General features: G+C 45.4%; 1 protein-coding gene across 4 annotated transcripts in view; it reads right to left on the reverse strand.

The window, feature by feature from the left end:
* Positions 1 to 6,183, reverse strand: part of FXR1 (FMR1 autosomal homolog 1) — a 44,041-nt gene extending 37,858 nt beyond the window's left edge. For 3 of the 4 annotated variants that reach the window (XM_014527842.2, XM_014527843.2, XM_025195980.1), the window contains exon 1: positions 6,036 to 6,182. In XM_014527842.2, coding sequence (XP_014383328.2) covers positions 6,036 to 6,103 — 68 coding nt within the window. In that variant the 5' untranslated portion in view covers positions 6,104 to 6,182. Of the gene's footprint in view, positions 1 to 6,035 lie in introns of all 4 variants that reach the window. The other variant, XM_025195981.1, reaches the window with a different exon arrangement.
* Positions 6,184 to 25,593: the final 19,410 nt, after the last annotated feature.

Consider the following 25,593-nt stretch of genomic DNA (forward strand, 5'->3'; position numbering starts at 1 on the left):
GAAAAGAAAAGTTATGGCTGAAAATCGTATTGTGCAGTTACATACAACAACTAATATAACTGAGAGGTGATCAGATTTTTTCCCCACTGTGTTCCTTTCTTCATGTATTTCACACCTCTTGCATATACTCAGTCCAAGTGTTTTCTTGTATAGCCAAAGAAGTTTCTTCTTTGTATTAATAGGAGCCAAAAAAATAATACATTTTTTTTTAAAGATCAGGATATAACATTTAAAGAGGCACTCGATCAAAGACTGTTATTAGTTAGTTATACATTAGTTATTTTGAAAATATAAGGTTTATTCTGTTTCTCTAAGCTTCCTTCTTAAATACTCAGTGAGAAAACTTATTATTTTATGAGGTGCTTTCCCTAAGCAGGCTTTTCATTACTCATGCTATACAAGCATTCGAAAGCACTATAGATACATAGCTGGGCCTGGAGTCCAATCCTGTACACTTTGCATGCTAAAAACGTTTCTGTGGGTAGTGTGTGTGCAAAGGAAATCTGAGTCTAACCCTTAACGTATATTTTTAGATCCTATCTATCAATCTTTGTTTAAAAGTTGTCTGGCAAACAGATTCGTTTTAGGACAAGTCGATATTATGACAATTATGTTTGTTATATCTGTGGTTTTGGTAACAACTGTTGCTAAAAAGTTTCCAGAATGGTACCCCAAAACAGTCTAGTTTATGATTTTCTTCTATACATTGTTGCTTTTTTTTTTTTTTTTTTTTTAATGTAACTGGTCCATCAAGGTATTTTGTCCAAGGAGATTCCCATTTCAGTGCGCACACACCTCCTGCATACAGGATCAGAATAATTTATGCCAAGAATCAGTCTCCATAACCTGAGGCCGAAAAGGAGTGACCACAACTGTCCCCCAGTTCTTTGTTCACTGGGACTCTAAGCTAGTAAAGACTCCAAAGAAAGAGATAAAAGGAAGGGCTGTGAGGTTGAATCTGATCCAAGGATTACTTAACTCTAAGTAACCATATACAGTGTTTTTCTGGATCCTCATCAGAATGGTTGGAAGAAGGTTTCTAAAGCTGCTGAAGAGTCAATGTAAAAAGTACCTGTCTGAATTTTGCCTGTGATCTGAAGGTCTGGTCCAAAATATACAATTTTATTACTAATAACTCATTTTATTATTGTTTTAGGTGGCTATTTTGCAATAGCACCCTAAGCTCTAGAGAAGTGGACCTCGATGTTAAGTAAAAGGAGTACACCTGTCATTTGAGAAAGGAGGTACATGTACTGACAGATATCCTGTGTATTAAGAGAACTTGTCCCTATTTTAAATGCAATAAAGTAACACAGTCAATAAAAACATCTCGCCCTATCTGAATCAAATAATATGAGGACCTTAACAATACACATAACATTCAATTTCTTATCCCCAAGCGGCAGGACAGTTTTGGAAAAGAGAATCTATCAGTATCCCTGTTTTTTTCTCAATTTCTTCTAAACCAACTTTGGGTATAAACTTAAAGTGGTGTTTAGATCTCATTCTACCTCCAGACAATATGCTGTACGGAGGGTCAGTCGCAAACTTGTAACAATGAGTATGAGAAAACTGTCAAAAGACCGAGTAACTGAAAAAGGCAGTCAGACCCAAAGCAGAAAACTCCTCTTGCAGGACAATACTGAAACCACAACAAGGTGTGAGCTCTCTAAATGGCAGATATATACATAATCAGAGGTGCGCCAATATATTGATCCATATCACGCTGGCACCGATAAAAGGAAAATTGACATTACTGATCGGCAATCAGTTTTTTTGACCCGTGTAGCCAATAATGTCATCAATAAATGCCGCGTGCATGCACACAGCCAGGAATGCACCCCAGCAGCTTGGAGAGCAACCTGCTGCCAGTAAGTCCATGGAGGGAAGGGGCATGGGGGGGTGGGGCAGATCGAGGCCACCCTCATGGTGAGGGAGGGAGTGGGGCAGCGGCAAGCACTGCCCAGCTGGGGCAGGGCAGAGCCACGGGTGGCTTATCCAGGGGGCACAGGGTAGGGGAAGCTCCTGGCAGCTGCATGCACCCCCAGGGAGGCATGGGGCATGTGTGCCCTACACATTTGTGTATGGGGCGAGCGTGGGCTTCCTGCTGCAAGCTCGGGGCCAGGGGCTGTGCCTGCCTCTTCTCAGCAGGGTGGGGCTGGGCCAGGGCTGTGCTCAGGGCAGGCAGTAGCACTGGGGGGCTGAGGGGGCTATGGCAAATTTTGGGGTGACTGTAGCTTACCCCATAGCCCCACCTGTCCACACCACTGCCCTGCCCTACCTGCCCACCCCGAACACAGCCCTAACCCAGCCCCCCCACCGAGAAGAGGCTGGCTCAGCTCCCGGCCCCACAACAAGCAGCCTGCCCTCAACCCACACACAAATCCGGAAGACACATGCCCCCCCCCCCCCCCGGGGGCACCCCCCCTGCCTCTGTCCCAGCCCCACTCCCTCCCTCACTATGGGCACCTCAATCTGCCCCCCCTGCCCTCCCACACACACTCCTTCCCTTCCAACAGACTTACCAGCTGGACACTGCTCTCTAAGTTCCCGGGCTGCATATCGGCAATCAGATCGGTATCGGCCATTGGTACCAGCCAAAAATATCTTTATTGGTACACCTCTAATAATCAAACCTTTTAAGAACTTGGAAACAATACAGATAAGTAGATACTGTAGAAAACTGAAGGGTGACATCCTAGTAAGGAAACATAAAAAGGCAAGAAAAAGGAATTCCACAAATGTGTCAAAAGTATGAGGAAGACCAAAGAAACCATAGGTCCTTTAAGGAATGCAGAAGGCAATGTAGTTACAGATGATGCAGATGCAGGAAGGAGACAAGCAGCCTAGAGTAGCAGAACACGTTAGGGATTACTTAGAGAAGCTAAATGCTTTCAAGTTGGCAGGGCTGGATGGGACGCACCAAAGGGTATTGAAGGAATTGTTTGAGGTAATTTCAGAGCCGTTAGCCATCCTCTTTGAGGATCAGGGAAACCAGATTGGGTCCTGGATGACTGGAAAAAGGCAAATATAGTACCCTTTAAGAAAGGGAAGAAGGAAGATCCAGGGAATTACAGACCAGTCAGCCTGCCCGCTATACCTGGAAAGATCATGTAGCAGGACCTCAAGGAATCTATTGTGAAGCACCTAGAAGAGAACAAGGTGATCAGAACAGCCAGCATGAAATCACCAAGAGTAAGTCACATACGAGCAACCTGATATCCTTCTCAGATAAGGTGACAGGCTCAATGGAGGGGGGAGAGCAGCGGATGTGATATACCTCGACTTCAACAAGGGTTTTGACACTGTCTCCTGCAACATTCTTATTAATAAGCTAAGGGAATACAAATTAGATGAAAATATTACAAGGTGGATACATAAACGTCTGGATCATGGGTTGGTAACGTTTTTGGGTCGAGTGTCAAAAATAGCTACAACCTCAACTTGTAAGATGTTGGCATGCCAGGAATGGAAGGAAGGGGAGCTGTGAGGGGCCCAATCCTTGTTGTGGCAGTGCAGCTTTGGCCCCTTTGCCACTACCCTGAGGTGCCCATGCATTTGCTGCCAGCTACGAGCCGCTGCTGCCCACCATGGAGCACAGGTTGCTCACAGCAGATGGCAAGGAGGCTGCAAGCAGCTGCACTGGGGTCTGCGGGGCCCTGGCCCAGCTCACTGCTGGCAGCAGGCACATGTGCACCTTGAAATGGACAGTGGGGAAAGGATTGGACCCCTTGCAGCTTCCCTGCCATCCACCCCGAGGCTCACATACCAAGTGAAATGCCCTTACGTGTCACACTCTGGCACATGTGAGGGGGGTTGCCTGGGCTGGATCATTGTGCTCAATGAGTAGTCCTCAATGGCTCAATGTCTAGTTGGGAAGAGTTGTAAAGTAGGATTCCCCAAAGTTCTCTTCTAGGTCCATAATGTTCAACATCTTCATTAATGATTTGGACAACAGGATTGAATGCACAATTAGAAAATCAACATATGACACCAAGCCGTGTGGAACTGCAAACACTCTGGAGGACAGGGTTAGTAACCAGAATGACCCGTCTGTGCTTACCCTTACTCCAGAGCAAATGGGGATCAGTGGCAAGGGTAAACACAAACAGTGGAGCAGCAGGGTCCACAGCAGAGGGGAGTCCTGTGGCAAGGATAGGTAGCATGACACAGCTCTGCCACTGATTCCTTATGCCAGAACAGACCTCTTCATAGGTTAGATCCACTCTGTCGCCCATTGGTTTCCAACCCAAAATGAAGAGATTGGCATATAGTAACTCAGAGGCATGGGTGATCCAACACTGGTCTCTTTTACCAAAGACAAGACACAAAGAGTAAAAAAGAAAGCCATTTGTCTCATCTTTCCTCCTGGTAGCAGCGCACAATGGTAGGGAGTGTGAGGGAATGGAAGAAGTGGGTAACAAAGGGCAAAAGATTGCTGACCCTTGCTCTACATCATGACTTACAGCTCTGAAGTCTTTTAAAAAAGTCTCTAAGGGAACTAGACTACTGCAAATATGAAGAAGTTAAAGTCCAATTGCTCTGAATTTGCCACTATACACAGTGATTTGTTTTTCTTATTCGATGGTTGCAGGGGTGTGGTTAAAAAAAAGGGAAGGAGAAAGTTCAGTAAGGACTCAAACCATAACTGAGATAAGCTCATATAAACAAATGCCATACGAAAGTGGCAAATCCCTCTATCTAAATCAGTGGCAACTGAGGGCCAACTGCAGTCACTCTCCTCTGTACACTCAGGTATGGGGCAAAAGGATATGCAGGATGCAGATACAGACCCAACCACTCAAAGATTTCAATGTGGTGTATATAGTGCTAATGCACACCTGAAATGGGTATCCGCATGGAAAAAATAATTAAGAAACACAGTGCCACATAAAACATACATAATTCACAAGATGAATGCACAATATAGATTTAATTCCTTTTTCTAGACAAAATATCCCTATTTTCACTATTCAAGGGAACTGTGTATTCCCCCATTAAAAATAAGTACACAGGCTCCTAGGTGACAGTGAGAATAGCTAAAGCAGGGGTGGGCAAAATGCGACCCATGGGCCACATGCGGCCTGCCAGGCCATTCCACGAGGCCCGCAGGCTCCTAAAAAATGTTTTAAATTAATACAGGTCAGTCGCATCTTAAGCGGGGGTTATGTTCCAAAGTCAGCGGGTAAGGCAAAAATCACATATAGTGAAATTGCGTATTACCGTGCCAGCGGTGACTGTCCCTGCCTCCAAAACCGCGACCGCAGAGCCGTGTTTAGAGCTATGTGGCCAGCAGCAGCAGCACAGTGCAGGGCGGTAGTGGGGATGGGCTGCGTGTCGCCCGGCCACCACCATGCTGTTGCTGCCGCCCGGTGGCTGGCCACACTGCTCCGGGCACACGTGCAAACTCAAGCCCCGCCCCCCTCCCACCCCACGTACAGTTGAATTCGCGCAAGTTAAATGCACGTATGATGCGACTGACCTGTACTGATCTGCCCCTGGCTGCCTGTCATGCAGCCCTCGATGGCTTGCCAAAACTCAATAAGCGGCCCTCCACCCAAAATAATTGCCCACCCCCGGGCTAAAGTGTGACAGACTAATAAAATCTTTTAGGGAGAGTAAAGCCCATGAACCTGGTAAACAAGATCTTTTACTATCAGAAGTCTAAACTAACTAACTAAAGAAAGAGCAGAGGGTAGGGTAGGGTGGCAGTCTCGAGACTAACTGGTTCAGAGGCATGAGTGTTCACAGGCAACAAACTACTTCATCAATGCATTTAACATTGCAGGTTGTTGCTTTTGAAAGCTCATCTCTCTGAACCAGCTAGTGTCCCTACAGTGCCACCCTGCCCTATCTTCTACCTGGCTTCAAACTACCACCTCCCTAACCAAAGGGAGCTCCAGCACCAGACTGGAAATTGTGAAAGGATTCTTAAATATTAGGTGTCCTTTCACTATCTGTAAAGTAGTCATGGTTTCAATGGGGAAGAAATTTAGCCTTGTACTAACTACAGAGTTTATCTACAGAATACTTACTTGTTTTCAAATGCAACTGTGAGGGAATCCTCATGAACATCTTTGATAAATCCCTGAAACAAAAACATCGTTTAAGAATGCACTTGAACTCGTTTAAACATTGGCAGAGAGACAAAAACATAGAAAAGAGCATTATACATTTTAAAACTAAACTGAATTGCAAAACTGCATCACTAACATGGTCCAAATTTAGGGAAACAGTTAAACACATCTATCAGTAACCCCATTAATTTCACTGGAACTACTCATGCTTGAAGTTAGGCATGAGTTCAAGAAGCTTATTGAACTAGGGCCTATCTAAAGAATGGCCCTAATGACCAGGCAAAGAGGGACCTTAAACCTGTTTACAACTGAAAACTCAATTTTTTTTATCATTTGCACATTGATATGTGATACAGAATTTATAGTCACAAAAGTCAAACAAGTAATAAATAAGATCCACCCTTCCCTCCTTTTTTTTCCAGGCAGCAGGACTGATCTTTGGGAAAGACTGCTTATGTCAAGAACCTGAGCACAGGAGACAACTTGAAACAACTATGGCCATTTGCCACATGCCGCCTAAATTTCAGCCCCTTATCTTGTTTACTAAAGTAAGCCATATTTTTAAAACATGTTGAAAAGGATTAGAAAAATTTCTCCAACTAGCCCTCCTCTCATTAATACCTGCTCTGAGCTTAGGGATATAAAGGTCTAAGAAATACCAATCACTTGAAAGTAACTAGAGTCCTATAGCTGTGTTAACGTGCACCAGAAAATTCCTCTCTTCCCATCTGCTGAATCACAGCAGACAGAGGTGTACTGCTACATTGGTTGCACAACGGATCAGCACTGATAAAAGGAAAATTAACATTATCAGCTATTGCTTTTTTTTGGCTTGTATAGCCGATAATCTCACCAATAAATAAATATGCCTTCTGGCCGGGGCTCCCGGACACCACATGCATGGCACACAGCCAGGAAGCGTTGAGAGCAGTGCCCTGCAGGTAAGTCTCTGGAGGGAAAGGAACCCCGGGGGGGGGAGAAGGAAGGGGCAGATCAAGGTCCCCACAGTGAGGAAGGGAGTGGGACAGGGCCAGGGGGTGCTGTCGAGCCAGGGGAGTGAGGTGAAGCTGCAGGCGACTCATCTAGGGGCACAGGGGCATTTCCCTACTGCTGCGTGCACCCCCAGGGGAGGCATGGGGGGGGCATATGCCCCCCCGAGATTTGTGCATAGGGCAGATGCAGGCTGCCCACTGTGGGCTCAGAGCTCTCCACTCTGCTGCCTTTGCCCTGGGAGCCATGCGCTGTCTGTGCATCCCCTGCCCACCCAGTTGCAGCGAGTTGTGCCTCCCGCTGCCAGAAGTGCGACAAGTGCACAGCTCCCGGGGCAAAGGCCGCAGAGTGGAGAGCCCCCAGCGGGCAGCCCACCTCTGCACATGCCCCGCTCAGCTCTGCTCCTAAAGCAATCCCCATGTTTAAAAATGGTGGCAGTGACACTTGTTTGTCAAATGAGTTTTAGTTGTTTAGTTCAAGTGCCCCCGCTGCCATTTTTAAGTGCCAGGACACCGATCGCCTGGTTGAGCCACCCGTGGCTCCATCCCACTCCCCGCTCCAACCCCAGGGTCCAATTAACTGCCCTAGCTAGGCAGCATACCTAGCACCTGCCGCACTCCCTCAATCTGCCCTCCACCCCCCCCCACACCCTTTCCCCTCCACAGACTTACCTGCAGGATGCTGTTCTCCATGCTGCCCACCTATTCTCCTGCAAATCAGCTAATGGATTGGAATCAGCTGATATGGCTCATGAATAATTGGGTTGGCCAATATAATATGGCTGGTAAATAATCAGCTATTGGTATCAGCCAAGAAAATCTTTATCAATGCACCCCTAAGCACGGCCAGTGCATTAAGTCCAAGGAGCAACTGGCTTCTAGGTGGGGTGTGCCAGCACGCAGAACAACGGGCACAAACTGTCATAGAGGATCTTGACACTAGTCACTGCAGGACCCCTCAATAGAGCTCTCTCCTCCCATGACCTGAACTTGCATGAAGAACAGACTTTGCTCAAAAACTTGTGTTCTGCTGTCCCCTAAAATGGTCTCAAACTCCTCGTCAGCAACATAGAAGGCTGACTTGTATTAAAGGCATAAGGGTAATGGTAATCCCTGAGGAGGCAGGTCAGCATCAGGTGTTAAACCCACCTTTGCTGAACCACCTGGTGTGCTCCTAATAAAATAATAATCCCCTTCAAAAAGAGTTGCTTGCAGTGAAAGAAAGGAAATATATTCCCTCTGTGAAAGCTGAGAGATGACTGAAGAAGGTGATGTCAATACAGGAAAATGGCCAGCAGGAGTTTTCAGTTTCAGAAAATAGAAGTGCTCTCAGTCAAATGGATTGAATACACCTATGTATAAGCTGTGACATCCGGTCTAAAGTATTAACTAGTGAACTAGATATTAAAATACTTTCACTTGTAAAATGTAATGCAATTAGCAGGGAGAGCAAAACGAAAGCTTTTAATATATATTTAGTCTGCCAATGTTCCTTTAAGCCCATCATTGCTACTATATTTTAATCAATGGAGCATAAAAATATAGGCAATAAAAAAATATGCAAAAAGTTCTTATATTCAACTGATTTGCAACATTACAAATCCCAGCACCATGGAACAAGACAGAGCATTATCTGCTTCACTGTACTTAAAAGGAGTCAAGCAGTTGAAAGATAACTTACCACTAACTAGAAGTCCAATAGCATCCAAATAAAGGGATCTAAGCATTATCAGTTTATCCCAGTCTATTTACTTTCAGCAAAGAGTTCGTGCCTCAGTGCAAGTTTTTGCTTCATAATCTTGCTTCATTTTGTAATGGTTTTAAATCGTATTTGTAACATCATACATAATCTATTCCCATGACAAGTACTGAATGGTGACCTTTCTGTGAGCACCACAGCTCAGACCCTTTAGCACCTGCAACTTTATGAAGATGAGTATGTGAAGCCAGCAACAAGTAACCCCACTAAACTAAAGCAGATTACACACACATGTACAACTGCCTATTGTATCCAGGTCTGTGACATTACCAAAGGACCAGACAGGAAAAAAAGGGCTGTTGTATGGAAATAATAAGAATAAAAATAACTATTTATCACTAGCATAGACTAACATTTCCTGCAATGATTAAAACAAAATTTTAAGTAACAACTCTGAAGCTATTTTTATTCATAATGGATATGCAACCACAAGCAAATGTAGGAAATCAGCCGACTTACAGGGAAAGAATTTGAGAGAACCTTACACGTATAGCAACCAACACAGAATACCTTTTCATTTGACTGTAGTAACTTCAGGACTTGTTTTAAACTCCCTCCTACATCTACAGCTTTTTCAGTTCAAGAATAACATCAAAGTGACCCTCTAAATCAGTCAAGCTTTTAGCCAAGTAGGCCAGATGAGTGGTGTGAGACTGGCCCACAGCCATATCGAGTCAGGAGCCTGGCACCATCGCCTGTCTGCCCTGAACACTGAGATTGGACCCGAAGAGCCTAGCACTGCCCATGTGTCAGGATTGGGCCGCAAGGACCTGGCGCTGGCCCATTCCACCCCCATGTGCTGGGATTAGGCTCTATGGGCCTGGCAAAGACTCCTCCTGCCCCAACATGCCCGGGCCTGGCACTCCCCATCCTGACTCTCTACATCAGAAGTGGGCCCTGGGGCCCAGTGCCACCCCTGTCCAGTCCTACACACTGGTACTGGGCACCCTAGTCAGCACAAAGGGCCTGAGCTCCCCGACTACCAAATTTCCAGACCCAGGGGGAGCCCCACAGGCTAGATGACACAGAGCCGTGGGCCCGATCTGGCCCAGGGGCCAGGGGTTGAGCAACCCTGTGTGCTAAACCAGTTTAAAGAGATTACTCACCCCAATGTGCTTCATGGGGGAAGGAAGGTAGTAAGCGGTTTTGGGGTTTTTTTTTTAATTCTCTCTCTAGTCATTGCTGTGTGACAAAACAAATCATGATATTCAAACTAAAAGGCATTATTCTCACACCTAATAACCAAGTTTATGTAATGATGGTCAGAAACTCTAACATGGATATCTGTAATACATAACCCATAGGAACATCTCTGTCAACTTCCATGCTGTTCCAGGCTAGCGTCAGCCTCAGACCATACAGAAATCCTAGCCTCAACCAACAGGCATTTTGCCTTAATTTTAACAAGAATAAATTCAATCTCGTGTGAAACTCAATGGGCAAGATTCAAAACTAAAACATGCTGAGGTTATCAACAGAATTGTGTTTTAACTTTGGATGTTAATCCAAATAAAGCAGAATAAGAAAGAAAAAAAAAACCTAAGCAATCCATGGAGAACTGAAACTATCAAGTGATCTAACAGTTGTTAGAAATAAGTTTCAAATAATACAGGAGAAAGTCAAGCTATTATTTCAATAAAGTATTTTCACTCGACTAATCAAGGGCCAGGACCAAACTGTACTAGACACTGTAACAACATGGAACAAGAAGAATGTGATGGATGAATTTCTGGTGCTGTACCTCACCAACTAGGGAGTGTGGGGTTCAAACTTCAACTGTCACAAATTCCCTGCTTGACCTTTGGGAACTTAAGTTTTGTGTTTTCAGCACTATAAAATTAAGATATCTTTGTCATGTGTATCTGAAGACTTAATTCATCTGGAAATGCAATTTGTGATCCTTGGAAACATAAAAGAAATTATTTCTTACAAGAAATTACATTAATTGATCATTAAGGACAAGAAATGAGAATCAATATAAGGATGAATAATACCATTCTTCCCATACAAATTTGACATTTAAAATGTAAGCTATCACTTACACCTCCTCAAGACAAAGATGGCACAACAGATTTCAGATCTATTGGGCTCACATTAAAAAAAAAAAAAGCAAGGGTACATCAGTTTTCAAATAAATGAGATAGAAATATGTTTTTATGAAAATTATGAAAAATGGTCTTTGAACATCTGTTTTATAAAATAGATTTTATAACATGATGGACCCATGTAAACATACCAAACGTCAATAGATTGGGACCAAAATGTTAAAGCCTTGGCAGCTAAAATTGGATGATATCCACAGATGCTTAATACCTACAACTCCAAACAAAGTCAAAAGGAGTTGCAGATACTCAGTACCTCTAAAAAATAGGTAAAAACATACCTTGCCACAGCTGATCCACTTTACTGTGCACAATACAGGTCACCTGCTGACCAACATTGGGCAAGGGCCCTATGTGGGACAACAGGTGACATGTTCCCCTTGTCCTTAATGCTCCGTATCTCCTTGCTGGGACCCATGCCAGGTCCAGTCCTTACTCCTGCGAAAGCACAGGTTGGTGTGGGTCCTGACGATGGGCACCATGGGATCTGGGGCATCCCCAGTTCCCTGTGCCTCTATACCAGGATCCATGCCAACCCATGCCTCAGTGTTGAGCACAGATCAGCAGGAGTTCTGTCAAGGAGACGAGGGGCAGTGCAGGACTGAGGGAATTCCCAGTGCCCATGCCTCCATGCTGGGACCCATGCCAACCAGTGCCTCTGCATGAAGTACAGATCGATGCGAGTCCTGGCAAGGAGATACAGGGCAGTGCAGTACCCAGGGAACTCCTGGAGCCCTGTTGAGACCCATACCGAGGGTCCTGTGCCAACCCATGCATCATATCGCAGCAGGTCCTGGCATGGACACACGTGCCAGGAATTCCCCAGTCCTGTGCCTCCATACATGGACTTTCTCCACTTGCAGAGATGCACCCCTGGAGATCCTGTGACAGGTCCCTAAGTGGGGGAACCTAAGCTTTCCTCACTTACAGTAAGGCACTTCAAGATTCCCCAGGGCATGTCTCTGTACACAAGGAAAGCCAGGAAGACAGTCTGGGTGCTTGAAGGGCCTGACCCTGGGTGAGAATTCCTGGGTTGTGCAGGATTGGGTCCCTCAAACCCCTAGAGCACCTGCCCAGAGAGGCTGAAGAATGCAGGCAGCTTGGGCAGCCCATGCTTTCCCACCACAGAGCTAACAGATGTCCACCGCAATAAACTAGCACTATTTAACACTACCTTTCATCACAGCTACTGAGGTAGCATGACAAAGGGAAGAGACATCTATTTGCTCACTCGACACAAATGCGATGCGAGGCAGTGTCTGTTTCTACCCAAAAAATCAGAACACTTGTATATCCGAAGTTTTAAAATGTTGATCTTAATTATAAAATCAAAAACCCTTAACAAATATTTCAACAATCTAAATAGCTGTTTTTAAAAAGAGATTTTTCTGTTACAAGTGGTACAAGATTCCAAATATGACTTTAAAAAAGAGAAAGAAAAAAGACACCCCAATTTCTACTTCCATTTTTTTAAAGCCGCATTACTTTGTTTTCTGACCATTCTTGAGAGATGCTAAGGGCTCTCACTCAACACAACGATGGCTGAGAGCCCTCAGTACTGTGAAACAAACCAGCCTTTATATTAGCAAATCATTAGGCTGAACATATGGAAATCCTGGAAGTCTGGGCCACTACTTCCCCCGCCACAAGTCGACGGGCGTAGAGCTGCATGCCAGACAAGCAGTGGTGTCTGCCTGCCCACCTGCAAGGCACTCTGCACTGCTCTGACTCCTGGCCAGACTGCGACCTACGCCCCTGCATTTCCAAGACGCCTGTTTTAATTCCCAACAGCCGGCTGTGACCAGCCTCTGAAATCTGGGACTGTCTGACATATGGCCACCTACAAATCATGCTTCTGGTGTAGCCAAGGAAATTAACAGCAACTGGAAAAGCATCCGAGTGATAGCCAGTTAATGTGGACTGAGTGACTTTTACAGGGAAGGCAAAGAAACTGGAAGAAATAGAATCAGTTATATTGAGGCCCTGTTTATGTTGTTATAGTTTTTTGCAAATAGGACACCTTGGATATTCATTTTGAAAACTGTCCTTGGAAGACAATGGAAACATTCTTTTGAATACCAATGCTGCCAGAGTTACTCATGGCCAGACTTTATATTGGAAATCTGTTATATTTTTCCTGATGATCTTAACCTTTTATTCACATAAGTGCATGTTGTTCTGATGCCTATTTAAGTTGCCTGTCTATACCCCAAAATGTGACTCCTGTTGAAATATAAAATTCATTTCAATCTGAAGTCTTAATGAGTGCCTTACCAACCTTCAAAACCACCTGCTTCCTTGCATGATTCTGAAGCAGCTACAATGAGGCATGCAACTAACAGGCCATTCATTTAAATGAGAAGCTATTGGCAAGACAGTTCCCTTTCCCTTTAAAAGAAAAAAAGGGAGCTTCTCCTCAGCAGCATGGGTCAGCTGTTTTGATGCAGCTGTTAGGTCTGGATATTCCTACAAAGCATTGATTCTCAACCTGGATGCTGGGGTACCTTGAGATTCTTTCAAGGGTGCCACAGGGTGCTAAGCAATATTAGCACTATTAGGTATGCAAACATGATTCCCAAGGTAAACCCAGAGATTTCAAACAGGAATCCAGTGCCAAAACTATACTGCCCTGTTGCAAGTTCTTGCAACAGAAGAATTGCTATACTATTTCTCTGTATGTAGGGGAAAACAAAAGAAAAAGTCAAGTCTAAGAGCTGACATTTTCCAAGTGGTGGTTTGAGTCTAACAAGGGTGCCTTGCATCTAAACGAGGTTGAAAACCACTGCTATAGAGATATAAATGAGTCAAGCTGCTGCATCTCTAACTGTTGAATGAAAGAAGTTTAAAGTAACAACAGTTTGCTTGGCTCACACCACTATACAAACATGCAGACCTAACAGGTACATCATAATAGCCTACAGGAGTTGATATCCATCTAACTGTTATATCTGCCCTAAATGAAAAGTCCCCAACTCCATAACTTCCTTTATTTGTACTACAGCAGTGACAACAGGCTCCAGTCACACACCACGACACCTACTTCCAACGTATTACCATGGCTGTCCAACCGGTTGCCCACAGGTCTCCTGCCCCGCAGCTTCCTTCATTGCTTTTAATGCAATGGCAGCTGGGGGCTCCAAGCTCCCAGCAGTGTGCAGCCTCCTGGCTTGTGGTCATGCAGTGCATGACCCCCCACCACTGAGAAGGTGGACAGCCCTATATTATGAATCCATAACAAAAATTCCTTATCCCAATGAGCCCCCTTGATCTGCCAGAACCTAACCTAGATAACCTCCACAGAATGCTGTTCCTTATCCCTTCCTGGTGGGGATGGGATTATGCCTACATTTTAGAACAGAAATCTTTTTGTGACCAAGGAACAATGTACATTATAATTAAACTAAAAAAATTATATAAAGTGATGAGGTATTATTAAGCACACTTGACCTATCTAACAATAGTCTAAAACAGGCTACGTTTAAGATTAATTTTATAGCAGTTAATATATCTATGTGTTAACAGCAGGGATCCTGGTTTTCCATTTCCCATGGAAAAACAGAGAAAACACGGATTTTCCCTTTTAGAAGAGAAACCCAGAGATTTCCCCCTTTTGCAAAGAGCTCTGCAGGCTGGCCGAGTTCCAGCCTCCAGGAGCTGCTTGCAAAAGGGGCAGGGAAACACTCAACCCTGCCTGGAGGGGGAAGGGCAGGGCCCGACATTCACACTTACCTAAGGCTGCTTCAGGCTCACTCTTCTTGCTGGAGGTAAGTGCGGCTTGGGGGTTGCAGGGCAGGGCTGGGGGGGAAGCTGGCTAGGGGCTGAGGGAGCAGGAAGGCTTGCAGCCAGCCAAGCACTTTGGCCGGGAGGGGGTTTGTAGCCTCCCCACCCGAGTGCTCGCTGGTTGGAACCCCCCGCCGCTCCTGGCCAGCTGCAAACCTCTCTACTCCCTCAGCCAGCTTGGGCAGGACGGTGGGTTAGCAGCCGGCTGGGAGCAGTAGGGATTTCCACCCAGCCGAGCACTCTGGCTCCGAGCAGGTAGGCTGCAAACCCCCTCCCAACTGGAGTGCCCGGTCAGCTACAAACCCTGGGTCGCAAACATTGTGCTCCCCTGCCCTGTTGCACTCCCCCAGGCTCTCCAGAGCACAGTGTGCGCGACTGGCATGGCAGGGCACAGCAGGTCCATGCATAAAAGCTGCCTGCTGCTGCCCTGGCCACACTTCCTCTGCTTGCCCAGGAGCAGTGCACATCCACCCTGCCCCCACCCCCCCCAGATCTTGGGGGCGCAGTTCCCCCCTGCCCCCCAGAAGTGCACGCTGCCACTGGGAGCTGGCCCTGCCTGAGCCTGCAGCAGCAGTGGGGAGCTAGCTTGTGCTCCTGCTGTAGCAGCCACTGCCTTCCATTGGGGGTAGGGGGCTGCGGACCTGGGTCCCTGGCCCCATAGCCCAGGCAGCTGGGGGCCCCCCTCCAGCAGGGCTGGGGGGCAGGGGGTTGTGGGTGGGGAGTGAGGGGCCCCGGCAGGGCTGTGGGGGCTGAGGAGGAGGGAGAGGCATTTAATTTTAACCACGGATTTGGGGTTTTTTATCAGAGAATTTGCCATTTTTTTATCAGAGAATTTGTGATTTTTTTTATCAGAGAAAACCAGCATCCCTGATTACCAGTTCACAAAGGGTCTGACATGGACATGAAGTATAAAGAAGTGGAACCAGGGGTGCACTGATAAAGATTTTCTTGGCCAATACCAATAGCCGATTATTTACCAGACATATTGGCCAATACTGAACTGATAACCAATTAACAGGAGCACAGCTGGTCACTGTGAAGAGCAGTGCCCTGAAGGTAAGTCAGTGGAGGGGAAGGGGCATGAGGGGGGCAGATCGAAGCCACCACACTAAGGGAGGAAGTGGGGCAAGGGCTGAGGAAGGAGGCACTGCTCAGCCAGGGCAGTGAATAGGACCCCAGGGCAGAAGCAGGATGGAGCTGTGGGCGACATGTCCAGGGGATGAACATCCCGGCGCTTAAAAATGGCAGCAGGGGTGCTTGAACTATAAAGCTCATAAAATGAGCGTTAAAAGCGCTGCCGCCACCGTCTTTAAGCATAGGGATGTTTTTAGGAGGCAAGACGAGCAGGGTAAGGATGGAGGCCACTGCAGGCTCAGGGCTCTCCACCCTGCTGCCTTTTCCCAGGAGTTGCATGCTAGCCAAGAGTCCCCTGCCCACCCAGCAGCAGGAGGCACAGCTCACCACTGCCACTGATGGGCAGGGGGCACATAGCCAGAACGCAGCTCCTGGGGCAAAGGCAGCACAGTGGAGAACCCCAAGCCCACAGCAGGCAGCCCATCTCTGTCCCCCACACAAATGGGGGGGGGTGGGGGGAGGAGAACATGCCCCCCCATGCCTCGCCCAGGGCATGCGCGCAGCAACGGGGAGCCACACCCTGCCCCAGCCCTGGGTCCCATTCACCACCCTGGCTGGGCAGCACCCCCTGCCCCTCTCCCTCCCCCACCGTAGAGGCCTCAATCTGCTCCCCCTCCCCACCTCTTCGCCTCCACAGACCTACCTGCAGGGCACTGCTCTCCACACTGCCTGGCTACACTCCTGGCCATATGCATGCGTGCAGCTGGGGACATGCATGTGGTATCCAGGGGTCCTGACCAGAAGGCATATAATATTTATCAGTGACTTTATCAGCAACACCAGCCAAAAAAAGCTGATAGCCAATATTCTTCATTTTTCTTTCATCAGTGCCAACCCAATATGGCACCAATATATTGGTGCACTTCTAGGAGGAACAGTTCTTAAAACCTGAATTTCACAGGAACTCTACAGCAGTTCAGTTACCTACATTTTAAAAATGGATGTACAAGTTACCATTCCAGATCTACTCTATTCACTTCCGATACTTTGACAGAAAATGAAAGCTGTCCCTAAAGGAGCAGACTTTACACTGTTTTTCCTCAGTATAAACTGCTAGTGGAGGTTTGGGAAAAGTGCTGTTACAGTGACATTCATTTAGCCATTACTAACCACGAAGACAGTTCACAGTAATACTTTACTTTGGGTGAAAAAATGTCCAAAGTAGGACAAAACAAATAAAACAAAAAAAGTAAAAAGACCAGCAAGTTTTCAATATATAGGCTGGGCTCAAGACTAAACAAACCCGCAATAAACAGGCTGCAGAAAAATACAATTTTCTCCTTTAAAGAAGAAAAACGCAGGAAACTGGGTTTCTGTTTGCAGGCTGGCAGAGTTCCAGTCTGCAAGGGGCTGCTTGGGACTGGGGAGGAGCAGGATGCAGGGAGTGCCACATGCATGTGTGCGTGTACACACATGCATGTGGCCAGCAATACAGCCAGGCAGTAGTGAAGAACAGCTGCCCCAGCTACCTGCAAGTAAGTCAGGGGGGTGGGGGGTGGCACACAGACAATGCATGGGGTGGGAGCCATAGTGTTCAAATGCATATCACTGTGTTCACCTGATACCTATATATAGTGATGTTTCATTTTAATCGCGGAAAAGCACAGATTTTGGGGGGTTTGATCAGAGAATTTGGGATTTTTAAACAGAGAAAACCAGGATCCCTGGTGATAAGGCAAGACACATGGCTAACATGAGACAAATCTAGAAGGGGCCTTACATACCCACACCCCTGGCGAAGGGAAGGAAGAAGGAAGGAGACAATATAGCTTAAAACCAACATGCATGTTGTTCTGAAAGGAGAATATAAGGAATGGCAATCAAATAAGGGACTCCATACACCATGATGATTTCTAAATGCAGATTCATATGAGAGAGACTGGAACACTAGCAGAAATCAAGAGATAAAATACAGAAGACAGTGCAGCCAAAGTGCATCTGTGTACAATGACATAGGCAGGAAGACAGGAAAGATGTGTATATCAATCCTCCTTACATCCAAGCAGGTTTCATGCAGACTGTTATGGTATCCGGCATGGTCATTCCAAATTCAGGTTGAGTATTACACACACAAAAGTTCTTTTTACCTGGGGTTTGCTTGTGTATTTAGGATTAAGCTTTGCTGATGGGAATCATGAATAATTTATAGCATGAGTAGCCTGATAGAGAATTGTACGCCTGCACTGAAAGTTAATTTATTCCTGGCCAAAGAAGTTAGTCAGTGGTCTGTCTGTTGATATCACCACCCAAAGTGGCAATTGTGTTAATTTCTGTATTACGGACACCTTTACAATAAAAACAATGTAAATCCCACTATATTCATTGCTGAGAAAGCTTCAGATATTTAATGATTTAATAACTAGTGCTTTAGGCTGTTTCTGAACCAATGACATTGAGGTCAAGAGATCTATATTCTATTACCAATCCCTTGAGTCTTTCCATTCACAATAATTCCATTTTTATAATTACCAATTCTGTGCGATTTGTTTCATAGGATTCACCGATATAAACACTCCCCCCACCCCCGCTAGTTTATTGGTATACAACAGGCTTCTTGAGGAATCAGAATCAACATCCAGTACATAGTAAACTTGTATTTAATTGCCTGGAACAGGAGACTATGCTGGCTCAAATTCAGTCTGGGTAAGTGAATGTTATTTCCACTAGAAACAAACAAGGAAGGAGTTGCACCTGCTTAGGCCAGAGATATATTTGGCCCACCATATTTTATTTTATAGCATGCATCTGTAACAAATGGAAAGAAATAACCTTTCAAGAAATACCTGTCAACCCAACATTTATTTTGTGACATTACAGGTAATAATTATGATTCAGAATAGGACTGTGCGAAGCTTCGGTCCCTGATTTGATTTGGCAGAGATTCGGCCCAATTCAGTGGCCAAATCTCCCAATCCAAATCTAATCAAGGGACCCTTTAATCTCTCCAAATCGAATGGGAACTCTGAATCAATTCGGAGAGATTCAGAAAGATTTGATGATTCGGACATAGACGCAGCTTTAAATGTTTTTTCTACGTGCCTCAAGATCCCAGGCAGCTGGTGAATGCTGCGCTGCTGGGGCGGATGGAGCATCCCACAGAAGCGTGGGGGGGCGTTCCCCAGTGTGCTTGGCAGCAGACCAGGAAGTGGACAAGAAGCACTTCTGGTCCACTCTCGGGTCTGCCCGGGAGCGCGTGGGGCCCCTCCCAGCTCAGCAACTGGTGCCTCCTGCGTCTGGGGGGGGGGCACCTGGGGTCCCCCTGCAGCCGACTGCCGAGCCAGGAGGGCACGGCGGGGGTCCCCAGCATGCTCCCCGGCAGATCCAAAAGTACTTCTGGTCCATTTGTGGGTTCACCACCGAGCACACGGGGGTCCCCCCATGCTCCTGTGGGATGCTCCATCCGCCCCAGCATCGCAGCATTCACGAGCCACGCCTGGTACCTCAAGGTATGTAGAAAAACATTTAAAGCTGTCTCTATGTCCAAATCGCTAATTCTCCAAATCAGCATCGAATCTTCAAATTCAGCCGAATCGAATCAGGGATACTGATCCAAATCAACAAATCAAATCACTGTCCCTGATTCCAGCCAAATCCGAATCGAATACGGCGTTTTGCATACCCCTGATTCAGAATAAAAATGTACATATTCAGGAAATTCAAACCTACAGAAAGTGTAATGTGGCCCCTTCATACATGTAGTATTGCTGTATATGCCATAATGTGTACTTCTAATGCACCCACAAATGTATCTTTTTAAGTTATTTAAAAACTACTTTTACTTACTGTATTTTAACTGAATACTGTGGTTTTGTTGACTAACAGGTATATTCGCTTCTAGAAATCATCCGCATTATGTATAGTCACTGGTTTCAAAATAACCTGCACTGATTACCCCAACAGTCGATTACATCTAATCTACTGATTTAGGTAACACACAAAAACTAGATGTATAATGTATAAGACATTATAAATCTAAGAAGAGCCATTCTTTTTAGCTTAAAACTTTTTATAGTACATTCCACTATTCAGAGGCTCTTTCTTCATCCTATTCTTAAATAGACATACATTAAATAAAAGGGGGGAGGGGTCACTTTAATCATCCTGTAGAAAAATTATAGGAAAATAAGTCAAGCTAGACACAGTTACAAACTGTATAAAAATGCAATGTAGTTCAGCTATAAACAAAGCAAATGTGTGTCCCATAACATGGGCTAGGGGAATGGTGAGAGATTTTTTCACCTCTACATTACTGGTCTAGATGCAACTTAAGCCAGTGGTAACCAGATATTACTGGGATCCAATGGCTATTTAAATTATAAAAGTAGAGCAACACCAATCTCTATCATCAGCAAATGAAGACAGGGATTGGAAGGGAAAATGTGATTCAATTTAAAGTATTTTTTCTTAAATGAGGGCTTTATATAAATACAACATGACTGGAAAAAAGACAGGACTTAAAAATAAGTCATTTAAGTAAAAATGTATGCTTTGTTGTAATTGGAAGCTCATACTATAATTTTCCCAAAAACCTCTGTTATCAGGGGTGGATCTGGGGATTCAGGACCAGCCGGGGGGGGGGGGCCGGTTGCACCCCTGCTTCTAGGCTTCTCCCCCACAACCCACTGGTGCAGGTGGATTGTGGGAGCCTCTTGGGACTTTTTAAAGATCCCAAAGCAGGCAAGCATCCCTGCCTTTCCCTCCATGCCCAGAGGCATATCCCCTGCCTGCCCTTCTTTCCCTTCCTCCTCCAGTCTCTGCTGCTTTCCTGCTGTCCAGAGGGCAAGGGAAGCTTCAGAGCCGCTCCTGCCTGCTCTCGGGGGGGGGGGGGGGGGGAGGGGAGAGGCGAGGGGGAGAGGGGGGGGGGGTTTACAGCTTAGCTGGGAAAAATCAGCAGCACCAATGGGGAGTGTGTGGGCTTCCCCCCACACTGCCCAGTCCCCCCAGAAGCAAGTGCAAGAACCTATTGACACTGTCACGGCCCTAGGTCAACCCACCACTGCAGTTACACCACTGCACTCCCTCTGGATCCGCCCCGTTTGCTATCAATAGAAGTTTTACTTTTGATTTCAATATATTAACTGCTTTAAGACTAGTGAAGACCAGTTTTCACTCCTACTCGAGTATGAAAGCATTCTTTTCCTGACTGAGGGGCTAGTGAGAATTGTAAAAGGCTTAATATTTACCATTTATTACTGCTAGAAAGACTGAACTATACAGTACACGTGGGATGTTAATCAGTGGTCTTACTACCAAGATAACATCTACTCCCTCACTTCAGCATAATAATCTGGCATCATTTTAGTAGCGACTAGAGCTGGAATTCAATACTGTAGCCTGTATACGGAATTGTCGCTCAATTTTAAGGCCTAATATCCCATTAACCACCAAGCTAATTAAATACAGTGATAAACACATACAAATACTTTCCAAATCAGTAATGTTTTCAAACCATTATACTGAAACAAATGATAAGGAAAGAAGAACACAATTTGTTGATACTTATAAAAGTACTTCCTTAAAGCATTTTCACAATGCCTTGATGTTTTACATGCACTGGCATTCTCTTCCCGGCTTTTCTCTTAAATAACATTAGACAATTTTCTCACTCAATAGTATGTGCAACTCTTATTGACAATTATAAACTACTCAAAATTGGCATTTAAGAATAAGCAAATTAGACGCTAAGCTTTTAATGATAATTTATCATTTTGTAGTGTATTTTGTTCCTACCAAGAACCTCACATATTACTAAACTGTTCCAGTTATAAGTCAACCTTGCATGTAATGAGTTAGACCCATATTTTGAAATTTGATTTTAGGGAAAACAGCTTTTTTTCCAGAATGTATCTGACAACTGTATATAAAGACCTTAACACCTAGTCTTGCCCTTACAAAATCCCAAAGGAGGATCAAATAACCACTGAAAGGCCCCAAGGGTTAAATGTACTAAAAATACTACAGAGCCTTTATGGTGCGCATGTAATAAAATATTAGGCACTGACATTCTCTTCCCTGATTTTCTCTTGAATAATATTGGGCTATTTTCTCCTTAAATGTAAATGCAATTCTTATTAAAAATTATGAAAACCACCATATGGAGAAATGGCCACAAATCAATCAGATGAAATTCAAGGACAAGTGCAAAACTGGGTACTTAGGATAGAACAGTTGCATGCATAAATACAAATTGGGGAGTGGTTGACTAGGCTGCAGTACTGAAGGGAAGAACCTGGGGGTTACAGCAGACCGTAAGCTGAATATGAGCCAACAAGTGTGCACCTGCTGCAACAAAAGACAGCAACATGCTCAGTCATATTAACAGGAATGTCTCTTGCAAATCAAAAGCAGCAGTTCTTCCACTTTGGCAAGGCCTCACCTGCAGTACTGTGTCCAGTTTTGGGCCTCACACTTCAAGAAGGATGTGGATAGATTGGAAAGAGTCCAGCAGAGAGGAACAAAAGTTATTAAGAGCCCTGGAAAACATGAGTTACAAGGAAAGGCTGAAAGAACTACGATTACTTCTCCAGCACTAACTGTTCTATACTGGGGTGACGTAGGCAGGATTGGTAAGTGTTTAAATACCTGAAGGGTGATTTTAATAAAGAGACAGATTACTCTCTGTGCCCACAGAGGACAAGTCTGGAGCAATGGCCTCAGACTACAGCAGAGGACATTTAGGCTGGAGATTAGGAAGAACTTTCCCACCACAAGTATGGTAAGCATTGGAACAGGTTAACCAGAGATCCTGGAGAATTGCTATTGCTAGAAATTTTGAAGAGGAGGTTAGGTCATGTTCAGACACTTGACTGGGATCATTTAAGTCAGGGATCACTTTGTCTGCAGCAGGGGACCAGACCAGATGACTTCACAAGGCCCCTTCCAGCCCTACTTTCCTATGATCGTAACTGAATAAAAACCTGCAATGAAAACTGCAATAAAATAATTTCTGGTGTGGTTATTTGTATAGCGTGCATAAAATCATAGCAAATACAGAAGTCAAGATTATACATGGCCTGATAAGAAGCTGACTTGGCATATAAGGCAAGATTTTTTTGGTTCTTTTGGAAGGGAAGAAAGAGAAAGGAAGACTTATACTTAGAAAAATACAGTATATACAAACAGGACAGTTGCACCTTAGGCATGTAAAGGACCACAGAGGTACACATCAAATTATACAAAAGTAGATGAAGAGACAGTTTTCAGCAAATGAAATTGTAAAATATGCTGTGTGATCTCTAATGTCCATTCAAACCTTGATTTTTAAAGGCATCATCTGAAGGACTCTGGACAAGGTAAGCAGCCTGGTATTCTTCTTGGTCTTACCATCCTGCATGTCCCATATGAAGCCATCTGCAAGACCACAGCTTTAGGGTGAGGACATTCTACAGGACACTCAGCTTGGAACACTATTCTTTATGCACTGGGTAAAGCAGAGACTCTCAGCTCGTTAAACACTAAGGGCCAGATAAACACCTTTCACCATTACAACTTAATGACCCTTCTTATAAAAAAAAGAAGTGGGGCAAAAAAATGCATGATGGTCTACTTATATCTGAAACAACGCTTCAGGTAGCCGGATATGAGACAAGAGCTCTAAGGAAACCTAGGTGAGAACAACAGGTAGGTTAATCTGACATTTCTTCAACCTGTCTCTGGGAAAACGTTCCACGAGAAAATTCCACTCTACAGCCATAAGAGCATTCATAATCAGTGGGGCATGATACGTTTACTGTGCATTAGTCTAATAACACTGCGCAGTATCATGTCACAGCAAAAACTGTGCCAGCAGTCTACTGCACAGTGTTATTAGGCTAATGCGCAGTAAGTGTCACTAAATAACGGTGCGCCGGTACTACTGTGCAGTAACTTCAGGTACTGCACATTTAGTTAGTATGTTATAAGGGAAGTACTAAACTAAATGTGCAGTATAGAGTGGAGAAGAAACGGTTGGCTGTCATTTTTGATAACCCTGGCCAGCTAACACCTATATACTTGGGGCTAGCATGGCCATGAGAAAGGTCCAGAGCTTCCCCAGGCAGCGTGAAGTCCTCTCATTCAGGCACAACAGTAGGTCAATAGAGCAGCGGTATTCAGTCTTATCCACTCCTGCCTGCTTGCAACAGGAAATCAGATCCTAATCATGTTATGTCTACAAAAATATTACTATTTAATTATTTTACAGAATTCTTATCTTGTTTTTTTTCTCTACTGGGACAGTAGGCATCTAAGACTCCGTCTCATTAGATGGCTGAGGTATATTGTGATACTGAGTCTGACTGTACGCCACCTTGAGCACAACCCTTCGAATGGTTGTTGAACACCATTCGGACATTGCTTTTCCTCAGCAAAACAAATTAACATCTTCTATGAAGTGTCCAGAAAGGATTAACCTTACTTGATCACTTGTACATTTAGCTAACCATCAATACTCAGAATTGGATACTGAATCTATGAGACCAATACGATCCTCCCTACATACCAGGCAGAAAAAAAAATAAAAGACTATCATGTAGCTTCTCGATACTCCAATCTCTGCTTGCCTAAAAAGAAAGACTGAGCCAACTTGATTATTAGCAGCCATATGCATTGCATCACTGACACAAAAATGAATGCTCTGAAATGGGGTGTGGGAGCAGATTACAAGGTTATCAACACTCAAAACATGTCCTTTGCTTTCAGAAAAAAACTATTAACAAGTTAGCGGCTTTCTAGAACTGGACTACGGTCAGCATGAGTTGCCACCACTGCACTTAGTCGACGACTATAAAATTGATGAGTATAAAAGCCAACCTTATCATTTTTACATCAAATGCATGCAGGGGTCATATCTCCATGCCTGGTACTTTCATAGCACTAAATGCACAATCTCTGCATGTAGATGTGAGTAACTTACCAGAAATTTAGCTAGGAATTTCAAATCTAGAACTCTTGGTTCCAAAATGATACCTTTTATCACTAAACGCACGATCGCACAAACCCAGCCCTGCCAATCCTCACTGAACTGGAAGGACATTTCACCGCTCTAGATTTGAAGGAAGGCTTTTTGTATAAGGATCTGCACCTAATCATAGAGAAGTGGGGTTGGAAAGGACCTCCAGGGGCCATCTAGTCCAACCCCCTGCCCGAAGCAGGATCAACCCTGCCCAAACCCCTACAAACCTCAATCTGAACTCTGAGTCAATCCTAACACAACACGCACCTAACACCCGAACCTGCAGGGGAAGGTAAAGCAGGTGAAACGGGGGAAAGGGGAGCCCCAGGTCCAGTGGGGAGAAGGGTAGGGCCCTAGCAGCCAAGTCCTGCTTCTATGAACCGCTGCCAGACTATGCTCAAGAGCTCCCTGGTAGAGAGCCATGCCCTGCTACACAGCAAAGCCGCCCCCCCACCCTCCATACCCCAGGGTCAAATCCCTCCCACCCCCACTCAGGCAGTCCATTTTCGCCCTACGCTTTCAACGCACCCCCACCAAGCCAGCCCTCCTCTCCCCACGCCACACCGACCGCGGTGCGCTCGGAGACGGCCCCTCACAGCGCCGGGCGCCTCCGCCCGGGGGCGCGGACGGAGCTCCTGCTCTTACAGCGAGGCTCCTGCAGGGCCTCCTCGCGGGCGGAGGCCGCGCCGCGCCGCGCCGAGCCGGGGGAGGGCCTCGCTGAAAGAAGAGCCCGCGCTGCCCCGCGAGCTGGGGGGAGGCGGGGACGCGCTCCAGAAAAGGCTGCGGCCCAGACTGACAGGCGGCAGCTGCCGGGCGAGCC

This window comes from Alligator sinensis, unplaced genomic scaffold (assembly GCF_000455745.1).
Source record: "Alligator sinensis unplaced genomic scaffold, ASM45574v1 scaffold301_2, whole genome shotgun sequence".
NCBI lineage: Eukaryota > Metazoa > Chordata > Crocodylia > Alligatoridae > Alligator > Alligator sinensis.